The sequence below is a fragment of the Sciurus vulgaris genome (genome assembly GCF_902686455.1).
Source record: "Sciurus vulgaris genome assembly, chromosome: 11".
Taxonomy (NCBI): Eukaryota; Metazoa; Chordata; class Mammalia; order Rodentia; family Sciuridae; genus Sciurus; species Sciurus vulgaris.
Window position 1 is genome coordinate 51,234,538 of NC_136472.1, and position 24,646 is coordinate 51,259,183.

The 24,646-nt window shown below is 38.1% G+C and overlaps 1 protein-coding gene across 2 annotated transcripts in view; it reads right to left on the reverse strand.

Annotated features, from left to right (window-relative positions):
* The window catches only part of NELL1 (neural EGFL like 1), an 892,614-nt gene that overhangs the window by 595,317 nt on the left and 272,651 nt on the right, over positions 1–24,646 (reverse strand). For both annotated transcript variants that reach the window (XM_079101835.1, XM_079101834.1), the window contains exon 12: positions 23,483–23,611. In XM_079101835.1, coding sequence (XP_078957961.1) covers positions 23,483–23,611 — 129 coding nt within the window. The remainder of the gene's footprint in view (positions 1–23,482; positions 23,612–24,646) is intronic.

The following is a 24,646-nucleotide window of genomic DNA, read 5'->3' on the forward strand; positions in this document are numbered from 1 at the left end:
AGTAGGTTCTACCCTTTCAAAATTATTTCAGTAACAAAACTTCCATATGTAACCACTTTTAAGAGATAGCCAATGCATTGGCATAATTCTTAAAATCTTTCAGATCACTTTCAAAATTGCTATCAAAATTCTGGCTTTAAAATGAGGAAAAAATTATCTTCTGGTTTTGCCTTTACTGATAGTAAGACCTTGGTCAGGGCACTGAACCCTTTGCTTCTGCAAAATGAAGGGGCTGAATAACTTCTAGAGGCACCATATGAGCAATGTCCTGTGTCTCACTGCCAGCACAGTAGCATCTCACAGAATGAGCATCTTTCCTACTATTAAACAGATACTGCAGCAGTAAAACTCCTGGGGGTCAGATCACATAGCCAGACAAGCAAATAGGAATTGAAATCTAGGACTCCTAAGTCTCAGCTCAGTGCTTCCTCCACATAATCATTCTCAATCATATCATTTCACAGACCCCTTGGCTGCAAAATTGAAAGATGTCACAGTAAAAGAAAGCTATTGTCTTTTCCTACCAAGAAATTATTCTCACTTCTGATTCAACACCCTCAGTTTCCTTGGACCAAGCATCTCTTCCCTGCTTTGTCACCTGGTTGGAGTAAAAGTGACTGATACCCTCATTTCTCAAGCATAAGAATATGTCCCAAGGCCAGTCATTCAGCACTTTTTAGATTCCTGGATACCTGAGGTATTCAGGACCAAGTATTGGTCCCAACACAGTTAAATGAGACTCAACACCATGGTGCTTTCTAGAACCACCGTGCATTTATTTATTCAATAAAACAAACCCAAAGCTGATCACAGGAACTGAACAGATCTGCCTATAACCAAAAAAAAAAAAAAAGAAAGAAAGAAAAAAACAAGAGAATGAGAGGCAGAGAGGATCCTAATGACATTATCTGAGCCCTGATCGAGTTTTGCCCAAAGGTCAATCCTGAACTTTATGCTATTTTTAGGCACAAAATTTCTCAGCTTAATCCATTTTAAGCTTGTGTTTCCACCATCTGCATATGAAATAAACCTAATCAGCACACCAATACACATTCATTATTTTATTGATTCTTTGGGATAAGATTTTTCTGGCTGGCAACTCTGAATCTACAAGACATCTACATTTTCTTAGTTTAATGATAAAGGGAAATCAGAAAGTGAGAAATGGGAATAGGGCCAAGACAAATGTTTTAGGCTTAATTGAGTTTGTCAAGGGTCTAATGATTTTTGCAAACTATTCACAAAATTAAGAGAATAGCCTTAATATACCTCTGTTATGCCTAGATGAGGAGTGCTTAGGAGGCACTGTGGTTAACCATAGTTAAAATAAGAACTTTTTATCACTTTATCTCCCACATACAATTTATGTTCTGGGTATAATAAACTATGTGGTTGGATTTCACCTTCTCACAGCGCCCTCTTTTCCAGCCTATTTTCTGTCATACCACATGTCTCTGGGGCCTGAGATAACCACACATTCATAGTCCCTTCTAAAATTCTTTTCTCAACTTCTGTACTTCTCCAAAAGCACTTCTAAAATGAAAAAAGTTAAGAACTTGATGAGTAATAGTGTCAAAATCCATATACTTTTCCTTCCCCTTTTCTCCCTATCTGCCTGGCAAGATAATACTCCACCTTTAAATTTTATTTTCAAGTATCATATACGAGATAGTATGATGGATTCTAGATGTGACTATCACCGATTTTGCTATGATCACAAACAATCCCACTATTTCAGTAGCTTAAAACAACAAAAGTTAATTTAACTCACGTTAATTGTCCATGGCTCCTTGGTAAGGGAGCCCAGATCACTGCAAGCCTCAGTCAGGAACCTATACCAAAAAGCAGCCCTATCTCAGATTGCTGGTTGAAAAGAGTGTGGGAGGCTCTTACCCACAGATTAGACACTCTGACTTGGAAGCAACAGGTCACTTCTGTTCGCAACTCCTTGATCAGAACTATAAGTCCTGTGGCAAATATATTAAAGCCAAAAAGAGGGTAGAACCAGAAATATTTGGTGAATCGCTTGGTGGCTAAGCATCAGAATCCCAAGATCTGGAAATTGCTGGGTTATTTAATAGGCCGTGTATAGGGTAAGATATCAGGAGTGCAAAAGTGGAGAAGGAGAAAGGAGAGAGAATTTTGAAGATAAATTCATGTGTAATATTTTTAAAGCTATAAAGCAGTTATCCTAAGAAAAATGAAATATGTAGGACTTCTTTAAGCTTATTTTACATTTCATCTACAAAAGTGTTGAATGACCTATTGGTGGAAGACACCACAAACTTCTCAGTGATTAGGGTCCCTAAAGATTTTACTGCTACTCTGGGTCATGGAAATAACCTGGAAAGCAAATATTTATAGAACTTCTCAAGAGCTCTGCTACTCAGACACATTCAGGGACCACAGGGAGAAATTAATAGGTATAATGGCTGACCTACTAATCCTAGTCATCACCTGCTGGGATTTATATTCTCATCTTTAAAAATGAAGACTGTAAAATCTACTGTAGAGTTTACTGTGACCATTATGCAAAATGATATATGTGAAATCACCCAACACAAGGTCTGATACGTGAGAGAGATTCAGGAAATGTTAATCTTTGACTTTTATAGTGTTAGCACCTAGCAGAATACTTGAAAACAAGAGGTACCCAATAAACTGAGAGAGAGGGAGGAGGAAGAGAGATCCATTATCCAAACTGTTTAAAACCTTAGTGATTCAAATAGGTCTTCTCTGAATCATCACATATTTGCAGTGTTAGGGGAGCAAAAATGAGTAAGACATCATCTCTGACCTCAAGAAGATCCCTTGTTCCTTTGGTGTGAGCCTCAAGGAGAAAATCAAAACAATAATTAGGGCACAAACATAACCTTCAAAGCTGTGCCCTTAAGTACACAGGACTACAGGCAATAATAAGCCTTCACCTGGCCATTCACATTTAACAGAAGATGAAGAGACTCTGACTCAATGTCCATCGTTAGTCTGGTGGCCCCACGAGCATCCTCAGTCTCCAAGGAGAAATTTAACAATGAACATTACCTGTCACTCTCCAGAAAAGGGACTCCGGGATTTAAAGATTTTTAACAACAAAGGAGCATGAAAGTGTTCCGAGACTTTCTTCTCAGATAATCAAAAATTCCAATTAACCAGAATAAGCTGTTCTCTGAGAACATCATTAATCAATTTGACCATGTTTCCTATTACTTCCAACTTTAAGGTGCCTGGTGTAAAGCAGATGTTATTTCAGAGCAAAGTTCATTTCATTCCTTTGCTAACATCATAAAAAAATGCTAATTATGTAGAAGTTAACCTAGGCAGGCCCAGGCCCATGATGGTGTGATTTATTCTAACACACTCATACACAAACACACACATCGACACACACACACACACACACATCTTCCAGTCAGGAAGAGCTGACATTTATAGTTTTAGCAGCCCAGGTTTCCTTTTATGGTAACATGGTTTGTTTTTCTTTTTCTAAAAGAAAGCCGTGGATTTATTATGTTCAGCTTCTTACTAAATGAGCTGAAGGGAGATTTATAAAGCAAATAAACAGAAAGATTTACAGCTTCTTTCTCAGAACAGATAAAATTATGGAAAAACTCATTGACCTTTTAAGAGAAGAACTTGGTTCAATCAACCAGGAACTAAGTGCACCTAAGAGGTTTCCAATTAATCCTTTAATTTAAATCCTTTGTCTTTGCCCAGTAAATATGCTGGGGCAGAGGGGGGCTCCTGAATTCCATTCATTCCTTTGAAGTGTAACTACCCGTGGCCATTACAAACACCATGTCCCACCACACTAAGCACTAAGATCAATAATGGTTGGTAACAATTAGAAAGTGAAAGAATGGGCTGATAATAAATAGAAGGGAAATAGAGCAGGCAGCTAAGCAGGAATAGCTGATTTTGTAGATGCACCAGGAAGAAAGAAAAAAAGGTGAGGCAGAGGAGTACCACATCTTGAAAAGGGGAGGAAAGGGATGAGTTGGAAAGTAGACTGGGCCACGCTGAGTTTTCAGGAAGGTTCTTTCATGAAGTTCTCTAGTGGGGAGATATTGCAAAGGACATCCAGGAAACAGGTGGATCTAAGGTCAACTGGTGGTTTGGATCTAAAATGTTCCACATTGCTTCAGGTTTAGTCACCAGCCTGCGGTACTATTAGGAGGTGGGGCCTTGTTGGAAGAGTGAGTCACTGGGTGCATGCCCTTGAGGGTATATCTTTTTCCCAGCACCCACCCACTCTCTCCCTTGTGGTTGTCAGGAGTGAAGAGCTTTGCTACCACAAGTCCTTTCACCATGATGTACTACCTCACCCCAGGCCTAGACGCAATGGAACCAATCATGGACTGAAGCCTCTGAAACCATGAGCCAAAATAAATCTTTCCTCCTGTAAGTTGGTTTTCTCCAGTACATTGTCACAATAAGGTGAAGCTGACTAACACAAGAACCTATTCCTTATCTATGCTGACCCAAGATTGTAAAATAAGAGTTGCCCAGATTTTTCTTATGTAAGGTATCAAACTCTGGTCATCTGGAATCCATAACAAGGAGAATAAGGGGGGAATGACAAAATACCTTATTGAGATTCTTGAATAATTTGCACTCCATTTTAGTTTGGTTTTTTCATATAGACAACTACAGTCTTGGATTAGGATTTAGGGCATACCATTTGTGAACAGTATAACCTTAGGCAAACCATTAATTATGTTGGTTTTACAGGGATAACATTAATACCTCACTTGCATAAACTGGGAGAATTGAGTGAAATAAGGAACATAAAATGCTATCACAGTGACAAGCACTGAATAGACATGAGGAAATATTAGGCATCATCAGCGGCAGCAGCATTGGCATCATTTTGCCTACAATAGGGCTGAATTAGAGCCAGAGAAATAATATGGTTTGGTGTAGAAACAGCTGGATTCAGTGTAAAAATATACAATACCCTCCTTGCAGAGAGGCAAACTAGGGTTATAGAACCAGAGACAGTTAACTCCACAACTTAACTATGGGTGGTAACATCTTGCCTAGCCTTGATTTCCCCATCTATAAAATGAAATCAACAATATTTGTAATAGGGTATATTACATGAAAAAGAATGCAAGGTTTTCAGCATAAGTATATAAAATGAACTAATAAATACTAGCAGCAAAACTTACTATGATTCATTCATTCATGCCTGCATTTCACGATCATTAATAGAGTAACTGCTAGGTACCAAGCAAGGCTTGACAATAAAGATTCAGCAGTGAATGAATCAGACAAAAATCCTTGAAATCTTGCCACCTACCCTCCATGTTAATAATTGTTTGGTGTATAGTGTGAGTGCTCATTAAACAATTTGAGTATGTTCTAAGAAAGGACAACATGAGGGGCGATCCAAGATGGCGGACTAGAGGGTGACTGCATCTCCAGTTGCTCCAGAACCCAGGATTCAAGAACGGGAGGACAAAAATGGAACCACGGGGTGGAGTCCTCCCCCACCTGGTGAAGCTCGGGCCCGGGCGGCAGGCCCGGATTTGGGTGGCTTATTAGAGTAGAGTAGGGCAGCTAGAGTCCTCCCCCAGGCAGCCCTGGCACTCTGGCGGTGGGCTCCTCCCACAGGGGCCAGATTCTCCAGCTTCTTGGAGCAAGTCCCCCAGTGAGAGCCCTTTCTGCACAGAACCAGTTCCAAGTCCCTGAGCCAGTGTGCAGCGAGCTCCGGCCCACCCTGCCCGCAGGTTGCTTCAGAGACCAGGGACAGGGCAGCCAGGGACTTCCCCAAGCATCCCGGCTCCCTCCGTCGGGAAGTGCCTTCTAGGCTAGCTTCTTAGAGCAGAACGCCCAGTGAGAGCCTTTCTACACAGAGCCAGCCACAAGTCCCCAAGCCAGCGGAGACCTCCAACCTGCAAGCAGCCTCTGGGACTAAGGCAGGGCAGCCAGAGACCTCTCCAGGTCTCTCTCCCTGGAACCAGTAGCAGACTAGGGACAGCTTTCTTCGGAAGCACTGCATTATCAAGTTACCCCAAGACTTCAGGCTACTGAGGACTGGGAGGTGATACACTGGAAATCTACAGGGACACTATAAGCCAATAGAGGAAATCTGCAATATCACAGAGTTCCACTGACATCAGACCAATATGAGAAAACAAGAAAAGAATATGTCCCAAACAAACGTAGATACTATATCAATAAAACCCAATGACAGCACAGCAAAAGAAATGTCAGAAAGGGAGTTCAGAATGCACATAATTAAAACAATCAGGGAAGCAAACAAGGAGATGAAAGAGCAAATGCAGGAATTGAAGGAGATGAAAGAGCAAATGCAGGCATTAAATGATCGCACCAATCAACAGTTAAAAGAGCAAATATGGGAAGCAAAAGATCATTTCAATAAAGAGTTAGAGATACTGAAAAACAAACCAAACAGAAATCCTTGAAATGAAGGAAACAATAAACCAAGTTAAAAACTCCATAGAAAGCATAACCAATAGGATAGAACACCTGGAAGACAGAACCTCAGATATTGAAGACAATATATTTATACCTTGAAAACAAAGTTGACCAACAGAAAAGATGGTAAAAAATCATGAACAGAATCTACAAGAATTATGGATATCATGAAAGGCCAAATTTAAGAATTATTGAAGTGAGGAAGGCTTAGAGACATAAACCAAAGGAATGAACAATCTATTCAATGAAATAATATCAGAAAATTTCCCAAATCTGAAGAATGAAATGGAAAACCAAGTACAAGAGGCTTATAGAACTCCAAATATACACAATTACAACAGACCCACACCAAAGCACATTATTATGAAAATACCTAACATAAAAATAAAGACAGAATTTTTAAAGGCCACGAGAGAAAATAATCAAATTGCATTAGGGGGAAACCAATATATTATCAGCAGATTTTTCAATCCAGACCCAAAAAGCTAGAAGGGCCTGGAACAACATTTACCAAGCCCTGAAGAAAACAATGCCAACCAAGAATCTTATACCCAGCAAAACGTACTTCAGATTTGATGACGAAATAAAATCCTTCCATGATAGACAAAAGCCTAAAGAATTACAAAAAGAAAGCCGGCATTACAGAACATTCTCAGCAAAATATTCCATGAGGAAGAGATGAAAAACAACGATGCAAATCAGCAACAGGAGACTAGCCTAAAGGAATAGCCAAATAAAGGAGAAAACAAATCATGTCAAAAAACAAAAATGAGTCAAATGACTGGGGAATACAAATCATATCTCAATAATAACCCTCAATGTTAATGGCCTGAACTCATCAATCAAAAGACATAGACTGGCAGATTGGATTAAAAAGAAAAATCCAACAATATGCTGCCTGCAAGAAACTCATCTCATGGAAAGAGACACCCATAGACTAAAGGTGAAAGGATGGGAAAAAACATACCATGCACACGGACACAGCAAAAAAGCTGAAGTATCCATCCTCATTTCAGATAATGTGGACTTCAAGCCAAAACTAGTCAGAAGGGATAAAGAAGGACATTTCATACTGCTTAAGGGAAGCATAAATCAGCAAGACCAAAACAATCATCAATATCTATGCCCCGAACATTGGCTTCATCCATGTACATCAACAAATCCTTCTCAATTCCAGAAATCAAATAGACCAAAACACAATATACTAGGCGATTTTAACACACCTCTCTTACCACTGGATAGATCATCCAAACAAAAATTGAATAAAGAAACCATAGATCTCAATAACACAATCAACAATTAGATTTAACCGACTTGTATAGAATATACCATCCAACAAGAAACGAATACACTTCTTCTTCTCAGCAGCACATGGATCCTTCTCTAAAATAGACCATGTCTTATGCCACAAAGCTACTGTTAGCAAATACAAGAAGATAGAGATACTACCTTGTACTCTATCAGATCATAATGGATGAAATTACAAATAAATGACAGAATAAAAACAGAAACTTCTCCAATACCTGGAAGATTAAATAATATACTATTATATGATGAATGGATAACAGAAGACATCGGGAGGGAAATTTAAAAATTCTTAGAAGTAAATGAGAACAAAGACACATCATATCAAAATCTCTGGAAAGCAGTACTTAGAGGAAGATTTATTTCATGGGGCGCATCCAACAAAAGAAGTAGAAATCAACAAATGAACGACTTAAAACTACAGCTCAAAGCCCTAGGAAAAGAAGAGCAGACCAACACCAAAAGTAGTAGAAGACAGGAAATAGTTAAAATCAGAGCTGAAATCAACGAAATTGAAACAAAAGAAACCATCGGAAAAATTAACAAAATAAATAGTTGGTTCTTTGAAAAAATAAACAAAATTTGTAAAGGACTTAAAGTCAGCATACTACAGGGATACAGCCACATCAATGTTCATAGCTGCTCAATTCACCATAGCCAAATTATGGAACCAACCTAGATGCCCTTCAGTTGATGAATGGATAAAGAAACTGTGCATATACAATGGAATATTACTCTGCCATGAAGAATGATCAAATTATGGCATTTGCAGGCAAAGGATGAAATTGGAGAATATCACGCTAAGTGAGATAAGCCAATCTCAAAATACTAAAGGACGAATGATCTCACTGATAAGCGGATGAGGACATATAATGGGGGGTAAGAAGGGTTAGCGTTAGGGTTTAGGTTAGGGTTAGGGTTAGGGATAAGGAGGGTTGTAAGAATGGAAGAAGGAAGGACTGTATAAGAGGGAAAAGAGGGGTGGGAGGGGAGGGGGGGAGGGAAAAAATAACAGAATGAATCAAACAACATTGCCCTATGTCAATTATGATGTTTAATAAAAAAAAAAAGGACAATATGAAAAAAGCCATAACCTTGGATTAGATTTTATTTACCTGAGTTTCAGCCCTTGCTGTGATCTTAGGCATGACCTTTACCTCTCTGGGCCTTAGTTTCCTCTTCTATAAAAGAGTCTACAAGTGAGAGTTCATAGGAAATAGGAAATAAAAGAACCATATATGTTTGGTACTTCATAAATTACTATACATTATACAAGTATTTGTTATTGTATTCATTTTACCCATACACTTGTCTAATGACCATATTTTCAACATTACACTCAAACTTAACCAAATGAGGAAAGGAAAATAACGAACCATTCTCTTCTCATTCAAAACATTAAAGTGCAGTGCATAGGTCAGGCAAATTATGAAAGAGAAACAAGTGACTTTTGAGGAATTCACATTAAAGAACTCTCTAAACTTTTAAAACTCAAAATCTTGTCATTTGTGACATAAATATCCAGAAATTTCTAGGAATTGCTGGATTTGTAAATGTTCCTAAAACTTATAAAACACATTAAGCACTGGTTTTCAAAACATATTCCATAGATTTCTACTTTCATGGAATGCCAATAGAATTCATATGTGAATTATGATGATTCCATGTACAAAGCATTTAAATAGTTGCTAGGTTAAATGCAGTTTCCCATGAGTTTTTCAAAATCATCACATGCAATTTGATATCTGGTAATGTAGCATGTTCTAAATATATTTGAAAAAGCAATTTCCCCAGCCTTCTTAGAACAAGTGAAAAAACTATAATAAATTTAAGTAAACACAATTGAAACATTTAAGTGATCCCTTTGGATTCCAAAACAGAAGTATTCAATACTTTAGTGAGCACTGAAGAACCATAAAGCCCAAATTTGGGGTGAGGGTATAGATACCAAACTTCCTACTTTAACTCAGAAACCAGTTAAATTCTGCTGTGGTTTTGCCAACGAATATATGCTGTGACATTCATTATCTATATTAAAATTTATTACAAATTATGTTCAAAAGTGAAAGTGATAAATCCAACCTGATATTGCATATGTGTCTGTGTACAACAACAACAACATCTATTTTGGGAACTGCACCAGAAATAATCACACAATAAGCAGTAGACTTCAATTTTATTCTAGAGAAGGCCAAGCTATTACCATTTGATTGGGGAAGAAGAGTGGCAAGGCACTAAGGTGTGTTCAAAACACTAAAGAAAGTCCCTGTGTTTATTACCCACAGGAACAACAGTGAATAATTATTCACTACAAATGAATTTCAATGCACAAAATGGATTGGAGGTATGGGAAATCCACTCCTTTGGAATTAGATTGAAATGTTGAGATGTACAAAGTACTAAACACCACCTATGTTTTGAAAATTCAAGCATTTCAAATTTTTCATTAAATAGATTTTCTTTGCAGGCCTATAGCCCAGACCAAAACGGATACTGAGGCTTCAGCCAACTGTAATCACAGTTACTTGGGGGGAAGCTGAGGCAGGAGGATCTCAAGTTCAAGGAGAGCAGGGGGAACATAACGAGAACCCACCTCAAAAAAATAGTTACTGAAACCTCATATGAAATTACCAGGTGTTTTAGTCAGCTTTTTCACTGCTGTGACTAAAAGATCTGATCAGAACAATTGTAGAGGAGGAAAAGTTTATTTGAGGGCTCATGGCTTCAGAGGTCTTAGTTCATAGAAGACTTGCTCCAATCCCCAGGGTTTGAGGTGAGGCTGAACATCAAGGTGGAAGAGTGTGGGAGGGGGAAGCAGCTCACATTGGTGATCAGGAAGCAGAGAGAGTGTCTCCACTCTCTGGATACAAAATATATACACCAAAGCCACGCCTCAATTCCAGTCTCCTCCAGCCACACCCTACCACTTCAGTTACCACTGTTAATCCTTATCAAAGGATTAAATCACTGATTAGGTTAAGAGTTTTACAATCAAATCATTTCTCCTCTGAACCCTCTTGCATTTTCTCATACATGAGATTTTGGGGGACACCTCACATCCAAACCATAACACAGATCTGCAATAGATTCACAAGTGAGCAGCCCAGCAAGTGGCCTGCAATCAATAAGAAAGGAGGCTTATTCACCCTTCACCCTGTTCATCAAAAATGCTGAGCTAGTATGTCAGAAACACAAATAGACATTAGTCAAAAAAACATTACTTGTGAGTAAGAAATTTGCCAAAGTCTAGGGCTAGAGAAAATGGACAGCTGGCCAAATGTATCTTGGCAAATTAAAAAAAATAAAGTATGACAGGAATCACCTGGGATTATTTTTTTGTCTAGATCATTCTATGACTTTTTTTTTTTTTTTTTTTTGGTGTCAGAAGGGCCTGAAATTAAATCTGGTTCTGTCATATACTAGATGTGTGATATTGAGCCTTGATTTCTTTGCTGACCAATTAAGACCAAATTAGGTAACAAGTACAAAGACCTGCTTAGTTAGCACACTGCATGGTTTTCTTATTTAATTCAGAAAAAATACTTACCAAATACCTGAGAGTATCCCACATCCTACCACCAAATGTTCACTATTCAATAAATACCCACAGGGCACCTGCTCTGTTCGAGGCACTATGGAGAATACTAGAGATACAACGATGAACTAAATAAGCAACAATCCCAGTCTTCATGAACATTCTGGTGCTTGTAAATGGAATGCTCATTTCCATTCTTTTCTGTCAAACATAAACAAACATATTACCTTGTCAGTCAAATGCAAAACATCAGTTTGCAGAATCCTGGAAGCATCCACATATGAACTATAATCTATCTGACAAACCAAGTTTCTTTAGCTTGGCTCAGAAAAGTTCTCATTAGAGTTTTCAGGAGTTAGGTGAGCATCAAAAGACAAAATTCTGTCATTTAGCAGTGAAGGAAAAGTGATAAAGATTCAGAAATGAACAGGAAGGCCCTGAATCTCTGCAGCAGTTCCTCAGAAGCTGTCAGCTAGCACTGGGCTTTCTGTAAATCCTTTCAATACTAAAAGAAGAAGGGTAAGGTTTTTGTAAAGATGTGCAAGTCATAATTGGAAAACACTGCAAGGTGGCTTTTTCCATTTTCAAATTGGAAATAAATGAGTAAAATCTCTCTCAGATGCTTAACATCTTAGTGGAAAGAATCCATAGAGCACTAAGCTTATGCAAGGAATCATACCTTCATTTATTTACCACTTTACTCAGAAAGTATTTCCTGTGTAACTACTCTATATTCCAAGTCCTAGGTTAGAATATGGTGACACAAAGAGTCAGAAACAACCCTGGCCTTTGAATAGCTCTTAACCTAGAAAATATGTTGAAAAGTAATCAAGATCCTGTATGACAGGCACTCTAATAAGGGTTTGAACAAAGTGCTATCAGAACCCAGAGGAGTGAGCCAGAAAGTCAGCCATCAGAGTTTGATGTGGTATCAATGAAACAGCCACAGAATTAATTCTAAATTCACTTTTCATACAACATCCAATCTACCCTCACATTCCATCTATCAACCAATCCTATTGATTTCACCTCCTGTCCACCACTATATCTTGCCTTGATTATTGCAACAGACTGACAATTGGTGTCCCTGACTTGCTGCTATAGCCAGAACAATTTTTCAGACATACAAATTGAATCTTATCGCCTCTTTTGAAAACCCATCAACAATTTTCCATTGCCTTTACAGCTGAATTCTACAGGGCTTCCCTCTGCTCTTACTACTTCCCAGCTCCCGCACTGGGTTCCACACACACCAAGTACTCTTTTGCTCCTTTGCACCTTCAGATTTCCAAAGATGCTGTTCCCAACACCTCCTTCCTCTTCTTTCATCCTCCCTCCAGTTTATAACTCCATCTCATCCCACCAATCTCAGCTTAAATCTCCCATGACTTCCCACACTTCCCACCAAACATTCAGCATGCTCCGTGTCCCTCTGATCTTACAGAACTACAGATCCTGAGGCGACTCTCCTGCTACCTCCAAGAATCAGTCCTCCCCTTCCTCTCCACACACTTCTGAACCATGTATTTCCAGGAATTGATTATAGCCAATTGAGCATATATTACATTTAAACTTAATTATGTTGATCAAAATCCTATTTTGTGCTAGATTTTATCTTAGATTATTTGTCACCTTAGTTTCTTATATAATTCTTAAAAAGAGATTTCTGAAGTAGGTATTTGCTCACTAATACCACAAAGGGAAATAAAGAGATGAGGTTTCCTGCTTGAGTTCACAAATGGTAGAGCCAGCATTTCTAACCCCAATACTCCAAAATAGAAATCCAGTCTTTCCATGACACCTATGCTATTCTTCTCTAATTGTTTGAGGTGTGCAATTTTTATTTACACAGTCAAGTTTCACCAAATGCTGAAGTCACAGCAGGCACTAATATATAAGCTGAAATAGCAAAAGTAGAGTAAAAACTAAGGAATTCTATTCTATCATCAAAAGGAATAACCCAAAAACGTTATGAAAACTGTGAAATTTCCATTTTCATTTAAAGCTCTAAAAGTTGGACTGTCCTAAAAAGTAAGCAGGGATTATTTTTCTCTTCCTTCTCTTTCCTCTCTTCCTGTTTTTGTTATATCAAATGTAAGTATTACAAATATTTTAACATATATACAATAATTTTCCAGGAGAAATGCTAACATCCTAAAATAATGCACGGTGAGCCAACAGATGTCTTAGTATGGCTTTTTAGGTAAAGATACATCATAGAAAAATAATGTAAGGTCATCTTCATTGGCTGACTTTGGGTACCAGCAAGCAGTACAAGACAGATTCACTGAGGGGAATGTTTACTTCCATGTGACCCTAAACATAATTTTCCTTACATACCAATCCATTTATGTTTTTCCCACTTCAGTTTCTCACTCTGACCTACAGAAGTGGTCTTTGATAGTTTTTGAGCAATACCTTTATTGATCAAAATTTTTGAGCATGCACCTTCTACATGTAAATATATAACTGTTAAAAGTATATGCATGTATTATTACCCAACGTCATGCATGTTACAAAATTTACACCAAAATGAAAACTAAAAGAATGAGATGAAAACAAACATAAATCAAAATTCTAATTTTTTTCTACACCCCAACAGATGTAATTCTGCACCCAGAGTGATGCCTGTATCTCACACACACACACATACACATATACATAATATATTTACATATATAAATATATATATTTATGGTTATTACATATTATATATATGTGTACATTCACACCCACACATGGCTATAGGAGAAAGTGAAACTATATTTACTTAAAATGCTCTTGACAATGTGACCGCCAGCCATATTTCCATTCTCATCCCCTACCAAACTCCTTATGTCCCAGTCGTGACAAACATTTCACTTTGTGCTTTAGTATATGTTGAGCCCTCTGCTGAGAAGGCCTGAGTCTCCTCTTGTAGACCACTTTATTCTTAAGGGGTTAGTTCCTCAGCCATGCCTCTCACAGGGCACCCTGCAGGGATTCCTGTTGGCAGAATGCATTGCTCCCATCAGTATATTCCCAACATGATGTAAATCCTAGGATGGAACAAATTTCCTGTTGTATTTTCATTACCTGATCACAAGTCTTTCTTCCTCTTTAGATTGGGAGCTTCTTGAGGAAAGGATCTGCAGCTTAATCATCTGCAGGTTTTCAGAAGCCAACATGGGACTCAACCATGTAGGTGGCCAATTAATGTTTGCTGACAAATGAGACCAGGCTTTAGTCCTAATCGATTCCATTATGCTCATGGTAGGACTGTGGGTACGGCCTTGCAGACTTTGTACTTGGGCAGGAGCCCTTCACCTAGATTACCACATGAATGATGCCCCTGGAGTTGTGTAACACAGAATCCCTGCTTCCACTTCTCCCTCGAAGGCTTGACATAAAGCAGTGGCTCATAGATGTGTTGGACATATCCATCCACATCCATGATGTGCCTAAATGGGTAGAAGACCTGATTTCTAGTCCAAGTACTGCTAATTGTGAAAATAATAATATATTATAATGATGCATAATTATATAATTATAATCACAAATAATGTGATAGTAGTATAGTACACTGCTTTAGCCTTTGCAGAATGCATTCACATTCAATAACTTATTTAACCTTCACAACCACTTTAGTAATGTAGGCCTTTACTTACAGTCTTATCTAAAAGTCCTGTTTGGGTTACAAAACAAAAACAAAAATGAAAAACAAAAAACAAAACAGACAACAGAATTGGGTGACTGACTTTCTAAGGTCACCCAGTTGTAATAAACAGTAAAGTCAGAATCAATCAAGATCTTTCTTCCTAGTTCAATATTCATCTACTATATCTCTGTCCTGTGGTTTGTCAAGAAAATAAATGGAGGCTGGAAAAATACTATAAAGCAGGAATATTTGAAGATAGATTTCCACCAAGGCAAATTGCCAAACAGGAAGTATCTGCTTATTCCTCTTGCATAAGAGCATTCTTTCTATATTCACATTGCTTTAATTTTTCACTTTATTTTGCTTTACTTCATGAAATTTAAGATTAGGGGATTTTCTTAATGAACAAGCATCCTCTTTTAAGAATACACTTAGGTCTGATAATGTTAGGTAGATATAAATCACTTACAAATGTAGACAAGCCTGTTGTGTGAATTGTTTTCCTCCTAGTATAAAACTCAGAACTATGTCACATAAGAGACTATGGATTTTGTCTGGAAAAGTGAAGAGATGGGTCACTTCCCAACATGAGGTATATTGGGATTGATTAAAGCCTGATGAGATGATACCATAGTAACCACAAATAAGCCTGAACACAATGCCAACAAGAAAGCAGAAGAGAAACGGTTAAGTAATTAAATCCTGTCTAGTCCCTAAGTGAGTAAGTTTCAGTGTAATCAGTTGAAGCCAGAGCTCCATTTAGTGGGACACAGGAAATTAAAAAAGTAAAAAGCTTAAATTAATGAGGGAATTTCTTTTTTTTTCATTAACATCAGGAAAAGCTGGAAAGACCAAAACCTATTCACCAAAAGGATTCTTTTTCTTCCTGAGCACTCAACTAGAGAACATTTACCAGCCTCCCTTTAAGTTGGAAATGGCCAGTCTAAGTTCTGGCAAGTGGCCCACAGAATCTCCAACTGATAACCTTCCATTCTCTTTACCCTTCCAAGGTGACCTGGGAAGACATGAATTGCACATGGTAAGGCCACTAAAGGGACAGAGCCTGAGTCCCTGACCCCTGATTCATACTTTGAGGGATGACATTATTAACCAGGAACATCAATTTGAAAGAGGATATAAATGTAAAAAAGAGTCTCTATTGTTTTAAACCCCAAATAATTTGATTTTTTTCTATAAGCAGCTAGCAAAACCATTTTTTGAGAAATGATTCTTCTATCAAAATTTAGGAAGAGTGAATCCACTTGCCATGTGGTCACAGAAAGAAATTCTGCCAGCAAATAAAGGCAGGGCAGTTTATATGGATAAAGTTAGCAGGCAGCGTTTTAGCATACATGAACTGAGTATTAGCAAAAATTAGCAGAAGCAGCTCCTGAAATACAGAATCCACATTTTATAAAGAACCCTTGAACAACACTGACAAAATAAATCGGATAAAAGAAAGTAGTGTCATATACAAAGCCATGAGTCAGCTTGAAGCTCTTCTCCCTTTCATCCCTCTTTCTCTCCCTTCCTCCCCCTTCATTCCTTTCAACAAATAATATTTGTATGTATATAATCACCATGTACTATCCTTGGTACTAGAGATTTAATATATAAAATATAATTTCTGCCTCCTTACAGTCTATATTCTAGAGGGACAAAATCAGATAATAAAACTTTTAATAAGAGGAAAGCCACAATTTTAGGTAAGTGCTATGAAGAAAATAAAATACAAAAATTGAAATGCTTTAGAGAACAGTGGGTAGTAGTAGAGCTAATTTAGCCTAGGTGGTTAGGAGAAAGCTTTTCTGAGGAGGTGATATTTGAGTCACAACTTAAATGTTGACTAGAGAGTCAATTTGCAAAGACTTGGGGAAGGGCATCCCATGCTGAGGAAAGAGGGACACCCAGGCCTACTGCAGGGACACAAAGAATTCTAATGTGGTAAGAGAAGAGTGAACACAGAGAAAGAGATAGGAGATGAATACCATGAAGTAGGCAGGTTCCAGTTCACACGGGCCTTGCCCAGGACCAAGTGCACGTTATTCTAGAGGCACAGAGGTCGTGAGTCAATTTTAAAACAGAGGAGTGACATAATCTGACTTACACTGTAAAGCTCGCTTTGATGAACCTTTGGAGAAGGGACCAAAGTGGGTACTATTAGAATCACTAGCCAAGAGATAAAGGAGGCTTGAACTAAGGCAGAAGCAGTGAAGAGAAGAAATGAGTGTTTGTGACTCATTTTGGAGGTAAAGTCAACAAGACTTCCTGATGTAGCAGACGATGGAGGTGAGGAAAAGAGTGGAATCAAGAATGATCTTTATATCTAATCACCTGAACAACTGAGTAGATGGATGTACCAATTGAAATTGGAATAACAGTGCATGGTCCTCTGTTCTCAGGATCCTGGGACCCAGAAGAGCTTCGTAATTCAGCAATTCAGCTATATGATAAATTGACTACCTCTATGAACTACCCTTGAAATCCAATCAAAACTCAACATTTTCATCACAAAGACGTAAGTAAAAATTCCAAAAAATATCTTACAAATAAACTTTTGAACATGGTTTTAACTTAAAAAAAAAAAAAAAAAGTAGAAATTAAACCTCCAGTCCTATTGCCCCTATTGGTTTGATGGAGTCTCCCTCCTGAGTACAGTTTTTAACAATAAACTCCTTGGTCTGATATCCAAGTGTAATAACCAGGATTTGGATTTAGATGTTATTTTTCTTTTTGTTACAATTCCAGGAACAAAATTGTTGGACAAGGGGTTGAGGAGTTGAGAAGAGTTCAGATGAGGAAAGAACTGGAACAGATGCTTTTACAAAGTGCCTTGGGAACAAAGCAGCAGAGGCAGATAAAAGACCCAGGAGAAGCCCCACCTGTACCTGCTGTTGGGAGAAAGATGGCATGCAGCTTGCACAGGCACAGCAAGGCTAGAGATCTCTCTGTGTCTTGTAAAGGGGACATAGGTCTTGACAGACACCTGGTAACAAAAGACATCTCCATGAGCTAAGCAGACTAAATAGAAAAGTTAAAAAAGATAACCCAAAGAATTCTTAGCTCAAGCATATAGAATCTCTGAAAAAAAAGGGGGGGGGGGCACTAGAACTAAAAGTTAAGTTTTGCTAACAATGAAGAATCAAGAGGTTTTTGTTTTTGATCCCTGTCCTATCCCAAACAGGGCTTCTGGAGACTGATGGTCAGAGTTGAGCATAAATTGGGTTATGTGGATCACAATGTTCATGCATTTTGCAAAATTTAAAACACGTAGATGCAAAAAAAAAAAAATGTAAAAAGCAAAGAGTTACACAATGAATTCATGGATAATTGGAAGTGTGATTAAGTACAGTGGCTCATCTTTCCCATGAATTCTACCAATCCGAAATCTACAATTTTGCTTCTTTGGAAGTGTACTCATGCTAGCCTTTGTATCCAGTAAATCTCTACCCTCTTAGACCTTCTGAGGGCTGCTTCCTATTTAAACTCTGATTGTTCTGCCACTTTCCCAGCCTCTTACCACTCAAAGGATCAATTTCTTGGTCATGACCTCCAGGCATGTGAAAGAAGTTATCCGTCTCCTTGCTGATCAGTGACTGTGCTTGAGGCTGTGTTTCAGAAGTTCTGTCACATGAAATTATTAAACTCATACGAATATAGAGAACTTCTCCCACAATATTTCTTTAAATACAGTTCCACTTACATTTTTTTCTAAAGAAGAAATGAGTCCATCATTATAGATCATTATGGTTGGTATCAAACTACCAAAAATGTGTTTCTGGTGGAACTGATAAAATCTGGTCCTTCCATTTAAAATCACTCTCCCCTGATACCTGCCAATTCTCCCAACAAGTGTGGATACAAAAGTCCACTTTCTCAAAGTACTGGCCTCTATGAACACACACTCCTCCAAGTTCAAGAAAGACCCTTGTAAACATTCATATTATGTTAATAATGCTGCTGCTGATAATAACCATTATAGGTTGTTACTAAATGTTTAGTGACTTCTAGACAACTTGCTAAATCTCTGACATGTCTTGTCTCATTATCATGTTAACTGGGAGATCCAATTGACCACCTTGGATTTTGGCATAACAAAAAACTAATTTACACATGTGGTCTGCAAAAAAAATCTGTTTTGAGGCAGCAGGGCCAGAGCCCACTACCAATGATCCAAACAATTTGTACTTTCTCTGGTGACTCTTAATACTTGCTCTATTAAAAATTGCTTTCAGTTATGAGCACTCATGTCTCTGAACCGAGGAGTTTTGAATCAATTAATTTGGGTGCGTACATCAGTGAACTTGGCTAAGTTATGGAAAGGTAACATATAACCATCCCCCCACATACCAAAACCTGCCAATTTCGGTGGTATACACAATGGTTTCTCACTCGTGCCACATGTCCATCACCTGTCAGTAGTAACTCTGCCTCATGTCATCTTAGTTCTGGAATCCTGGCTAAAAGAGAAGCTCTGATCTGGAACAGTGCCAGATTTTTATGTCAGAAAGAAAAGAAAATGATGTAGAATCCTACAAAAAGTTCTTAGAGCTTCCACTTTGAAATGACACGTCATTCCCACTTACAGTTATTTGGCCAAACTAGATGCCAGTGGAATGAATGGAGGAGACAGCAAATATCCTGAACAACAATACGACCTTGGAACAGTGTGAGTGGTGGGAGAGTTGGAACAAGCATTAGTCTGGGCATAAAGCCCTGGAATAGAAATGAGTTGAATTTTTATCTTTACTTCATTTCTGAGTATTAGTGTTTGCACTTATAAAATAAAGTTAATGGCAGCCAAGTCTATCACTCTCCTCACAGATTTCTTATAAGTTTCAAAAAGTATAATACGATACATAGAATAAAGTCCATAAAATTCAGACTATTCTGCAAGTAAAAGGTCTTATAATTTAATACTAATTGTAGCACTTTCCATACCTGGCAGATTGCAGAGCACATAAATTATGTTATTCTTCATTCATCTACATGACTTTGCAACTGGAAGAAACCATTTGTGAATCTCTATGTACACTCTGAAGCAGAAAGATCATCATTTGAACCCCTCTTGCTACATTGTCCTCAGACACTACCTCTAATTTAAACTAATGTATCAAAAACTACTGCCAGACCACACCTGTAATCCCAGTGGCTCCAGAGTCTGAGGGAGGAAGATCATGAGTTCAAAGTCAGCTTTAGCAACTTAGCAAGAGATACTAAGCAACTCCATGAGACCCTATCTCTATATAAAATACAAAACAGGGCTTGAGAAGTGGCTCGGTGGTCAAGTGCCCCTGAGTTCAATCCCTGGTACTTCCCCTGCCACCAAAATAAACTCAACTACTTAAGAGCAATTCGTTGAAAATGTTATCACAAAAGTAAAAGCCTCAGCCTGCCAGGTTCATAAAACACTGAAATCCAACTAAAGTAGTTTTCAAAATGGGGAATGTGCCTGCTTGAGTCACAATGAAACAACCTCCTGTGACTTGTATCATAGCTGACAAAAGTTCTTATTATCTTCTATTGATTGGCTAGGAGTTCCCATATCTTCTCTCTGACACAGTCTACAGTCTCTGCAGAGCAGGAGTCCTTAACACACCACAGGTCTGCAACTACTTTAGGAAGTTAAGAAAATTGAAAGTATTTTGTGCTTCTTTATTCACTGAGAGCCTAAATAGGCTTTTTGAGATAGCCTGGACAATGTATGTAATATTTTGTTTTAATTTGCAAGCCAGTCTTGTTCATCATGGCTTTTATAATTTGGGTCGTTTTTGCTCCATTTACTCTGGTAAAAAATAGCTTGCCTGAAGCAGTTCTGACTATCTAACTCTCTAGGATAGGATAGGACAATGAGCCTGCTTTCTGAGCATCTCTGATACCCAACTCTAAAATAGTGTCTTGGATCACCCCAGAGGGCAGTTCTTAGGACAGAGCTAGGAAGGTAGTCATGAACTAAACTTAACTAATAAAAGAGTGGGGTTAAACATAGTTTTGCCCTCCTAAAATTAAGCCCCATCCTTTTCTATTGGTATATCCCTATTTGGTTCAAACAGAAGAAAGGATGATTTGGTCTCAAGAAAGACAAACCCCTATTCCAGCTCCAGGGAATAAACACAATTAGCCCAAACCAATGGCAGGTATCTCCTTCCCTTTTGCCCAAACATCAAGTCTAGCGTGTATGGATTAGGGGGTATCACCCAGGTCTGAAAAATAAGAGAGGAAATATTCTGCATATTGATAGTGGGGGTGGGCAACACCTGGGAAAAAGTTTCTTTGAATGCAAAAAAGACAAAATTTCACACAGAGATTTTTAATTATGACCCCTTCTTCCCTTCCTTACATGGAGGAGGGCACCATGACTGGAACTATGGCAGCCACCATGCAGTCAGAGGAACATAAGCCAAAAGACCAAAGTTCAACATGCCGCAGATGGCAGACGAACTGAGGAAAAGCATCTGCTGTAAATGTCAGTGTTTGCTCTTCTTGGTTTTTAATGCCTCCCATCTAGATGCCTGTTCTACTCCTGGCACTTGGGTCTTAAACACTAGGAGGACTCCAACATTCAGCCATTTCTCCTTAGGTGCTGTCCCTCTCTCCATGAACAAGTTCCCTGGAACTTGAAGAAAGTCTCCATGATAATAATGTAATGACTGAGGCCCACACACATTACTGTTACCCAAGGTAATGCCGCAGTGCACACTGGCCCAAGGCCAAGCTCATACATCGCAAAAGCATGTCCAGGAAAACAGTGATCCAGACCTAAAATCACTTAACACAATCAATAAAAAAGGTTTCATACAGAAAGGGCAAGTTTAATATCACAGATGGCTTCTCTTGGCACCGAGTCTATATAATAAAAATGATATCAGTGAGGAGAGAATCTAAGTCTCAAACAGCATTAGCACCAGTAGTTTTCTTCCATATTCTTCCAGGTCTCAATAGCTATGCAGGACCAGGAATGGTTGGTGTACTGATTCTAATGGACAACTTAAAGGTCTGTCAGTGATGGACTAAAGATTCAAATTATTTTGAGGTTCCTATTATGATTCTTAAAATGGTCCAGAGTCTATATCCACATATACTAAAAGGTGAGAGAATAAGATTTTTAGGCTGTTACCTTGGTTGTAGGGATTTTTTTTTTCATGGAGAACTGTGGGGAGAAAGTTCACGATTAAAATCTTCTAATTACTTTAAGTTTCTGAAATAGCGTAATCCCAAAATATTATAAAAAGAGACATTAATATGAAGTATTGATATCAGAAACCCTCTTCCAAGAAATTAACAGATAACTACAATCATATCACAAGGTGGATGAATGTTTTCACGACAAAAAGGCACCTTTATTCTCCCAAATGGGTGTCCCGCTAAGCAGGTTCAAATCTATAAAGTCAGCAAGAGGGAAAAGAAGGCAAACCCCACTAGCTAGAATACTGCAAAGTAGTAAGATAGTGAAGAAGGAAGTTTTACATGAGAAATGAAAATCACAGAGGCTCACTGGAAAATCACAGAGGAAGTGAAGCACTTCCTTAACAATTGAAGAGGTCTGGAGTGAAAGTCAAAATGCTAAGCCAGGGTCAACAACACAAACCAGCAGAAAAAAAAGGAATTCACCTTACTGTCACCTATTAATATTGTCTTTACCTTAAGACTTGACCCACTTGAAACCCAAAGGTCTTAAGAGGGAGATTGAGCTGATTTTGCAATGTTCATTCAATTGAAAACATCTCCTCTACTGATTAGCAGATCACTACAGCTCACTATTTTATTTGTGAAGGTAAAAGGAACTACTGGAATGACAGGAACTGGGACAGAGAACAGCCCAGTCATAACTTCGTCCATTAGAACTTCTCTAAACTAATAGTGGGGAGCCAGGAAGCACCTAAGAGATGGATTGGCTTGGATATCACAGCACTGTGCATTTAGAATGGGTCAGAACTAACCCCGTGCCTCTGGCCTGCTAAAGGAATAAGGGCATGCAATGCTCACCACCAGCAGGGTACAGTGCTGGGCTTGGAAAGAGGGGTTCCTGGACATAGGACAAGTAGCTGTTCTGCCTGTAGAATGAACGTGTGGGTCATACTAGAGGCCACAATTCCATTGCAGCTCATGTGCCAGAGTTATGAATCCTGTCACTGTGATTCTCAGTGAAGACAGGCAATTGGCAACATGTGAACCAGCCATTCAGAAATTCCATTGAAAAACCAATTCTGACCTTGACAAATGAAGGTGACATCTGGGTGCAAGTTAAGGCCAAAGAGTCCATTGAAAAGAGAATGCCCCACATAATACATAATCCACCTTGGAGATGAAAGTATCCTCAATAAGATAATAGAAAATTATGCATGTATGGTTGTTCTGGTGATTGTGACATATGGTGGAACACAAAATTGTTACTTTTACTTACTTGTTATGTTTTGTAACTACCTTCAGAGGTCTTGCTTTCTCATGTAAGCAGTTTGAATAAACCCAGAAAACAGAGTACTGTGGGTAGTTGGTAAATTTCATGTAGGAACACATTTCTCAGTCAGTGTCTCACAAGTGACTTCTTTAAATTCTTTACTTACCTTCACAGTAGGCAGAGTCTCCCTGGACGGAAATGTAACCATTCTTGCACTCACAAGTAGCTTTTGTATTCCAGTTTTTACACTCTGAGTTTTCACCACATTTAGGTGCTTCAGCACAAAAGTTATGACCTAGAAGATACAAATAAAATTTTACATCAGGAAAGGAGGGAATAAAAGACCTCCGAATAATAAAGCACCAAACTTTTTTATTATGTCATTATGTATGAAAACATACAATGGCAATAAGCAAGGGTGAGCTGGGTATGGGGTTGGAGAAGAAAAGTAGGAAACTTAGGTCTATCCCATGCTAAAGAGATTTTGTTACCATACTCAATTTGCTAAGGTTGTCACTACCTGAAGGCTCTTATGCATGCTGATCCTTATTCCTCTTCCTATTACTTTCTAATATGACTGGACTTTTTATAACTCAATTGAAAAATTTATGATATGTAGAAAAGGATAAAATACACAAATATATAAATACAAGGAAAATATTACCAGTACCTCTTGATTACATTCCCAAATGAATCCTTCTCCCAGTCAATAGAGATAACTATCCTGAATTTTGTGTTAATCACTCCATTACATGTATTTGTGATTTTATCATGTATAGGTACTATTTCCCAAACAAATATAATTTAGTTTTACCCATTTCAAAGTTCATATAAGTGAAATTATATTGTACATATCTTGCATGGTGTGAGTTTTTTTTCTATTCACACATATTAATGCTTACAACATTCATTTGTCAATGCTATATAATATTCCATAGTATGAATAGTTCACATTTTATACATTATACTACAAATGGACATTTGAGTTACTTGAAGATTTTGACTGGCTGCTGGAAACATTCTTAAACATGTTTTCTGGGGCACATTCTTTTAGCCACAGTTTTGACATTTTCTTCACTCAACATTTCTGCCTGAATCCTTGCCATTCCTTCCAGGATAATTATTTTTCTTCCTAAAGTATATTTTAGAAGCTTCTTTACTGAGGATCTTTTCATAGGACTGTGATTTTCATTTTTCTAAATGTGTCTATATACCATCCTCATACTTACAGCTTTAGTGGGTAGAAAGTTACGCTGTCTCAACATTTTGAAAACATCATTCCCTCGTTATGTGATTTGGATGTGAGGTGTCCCCCAAAACCTCACATGTG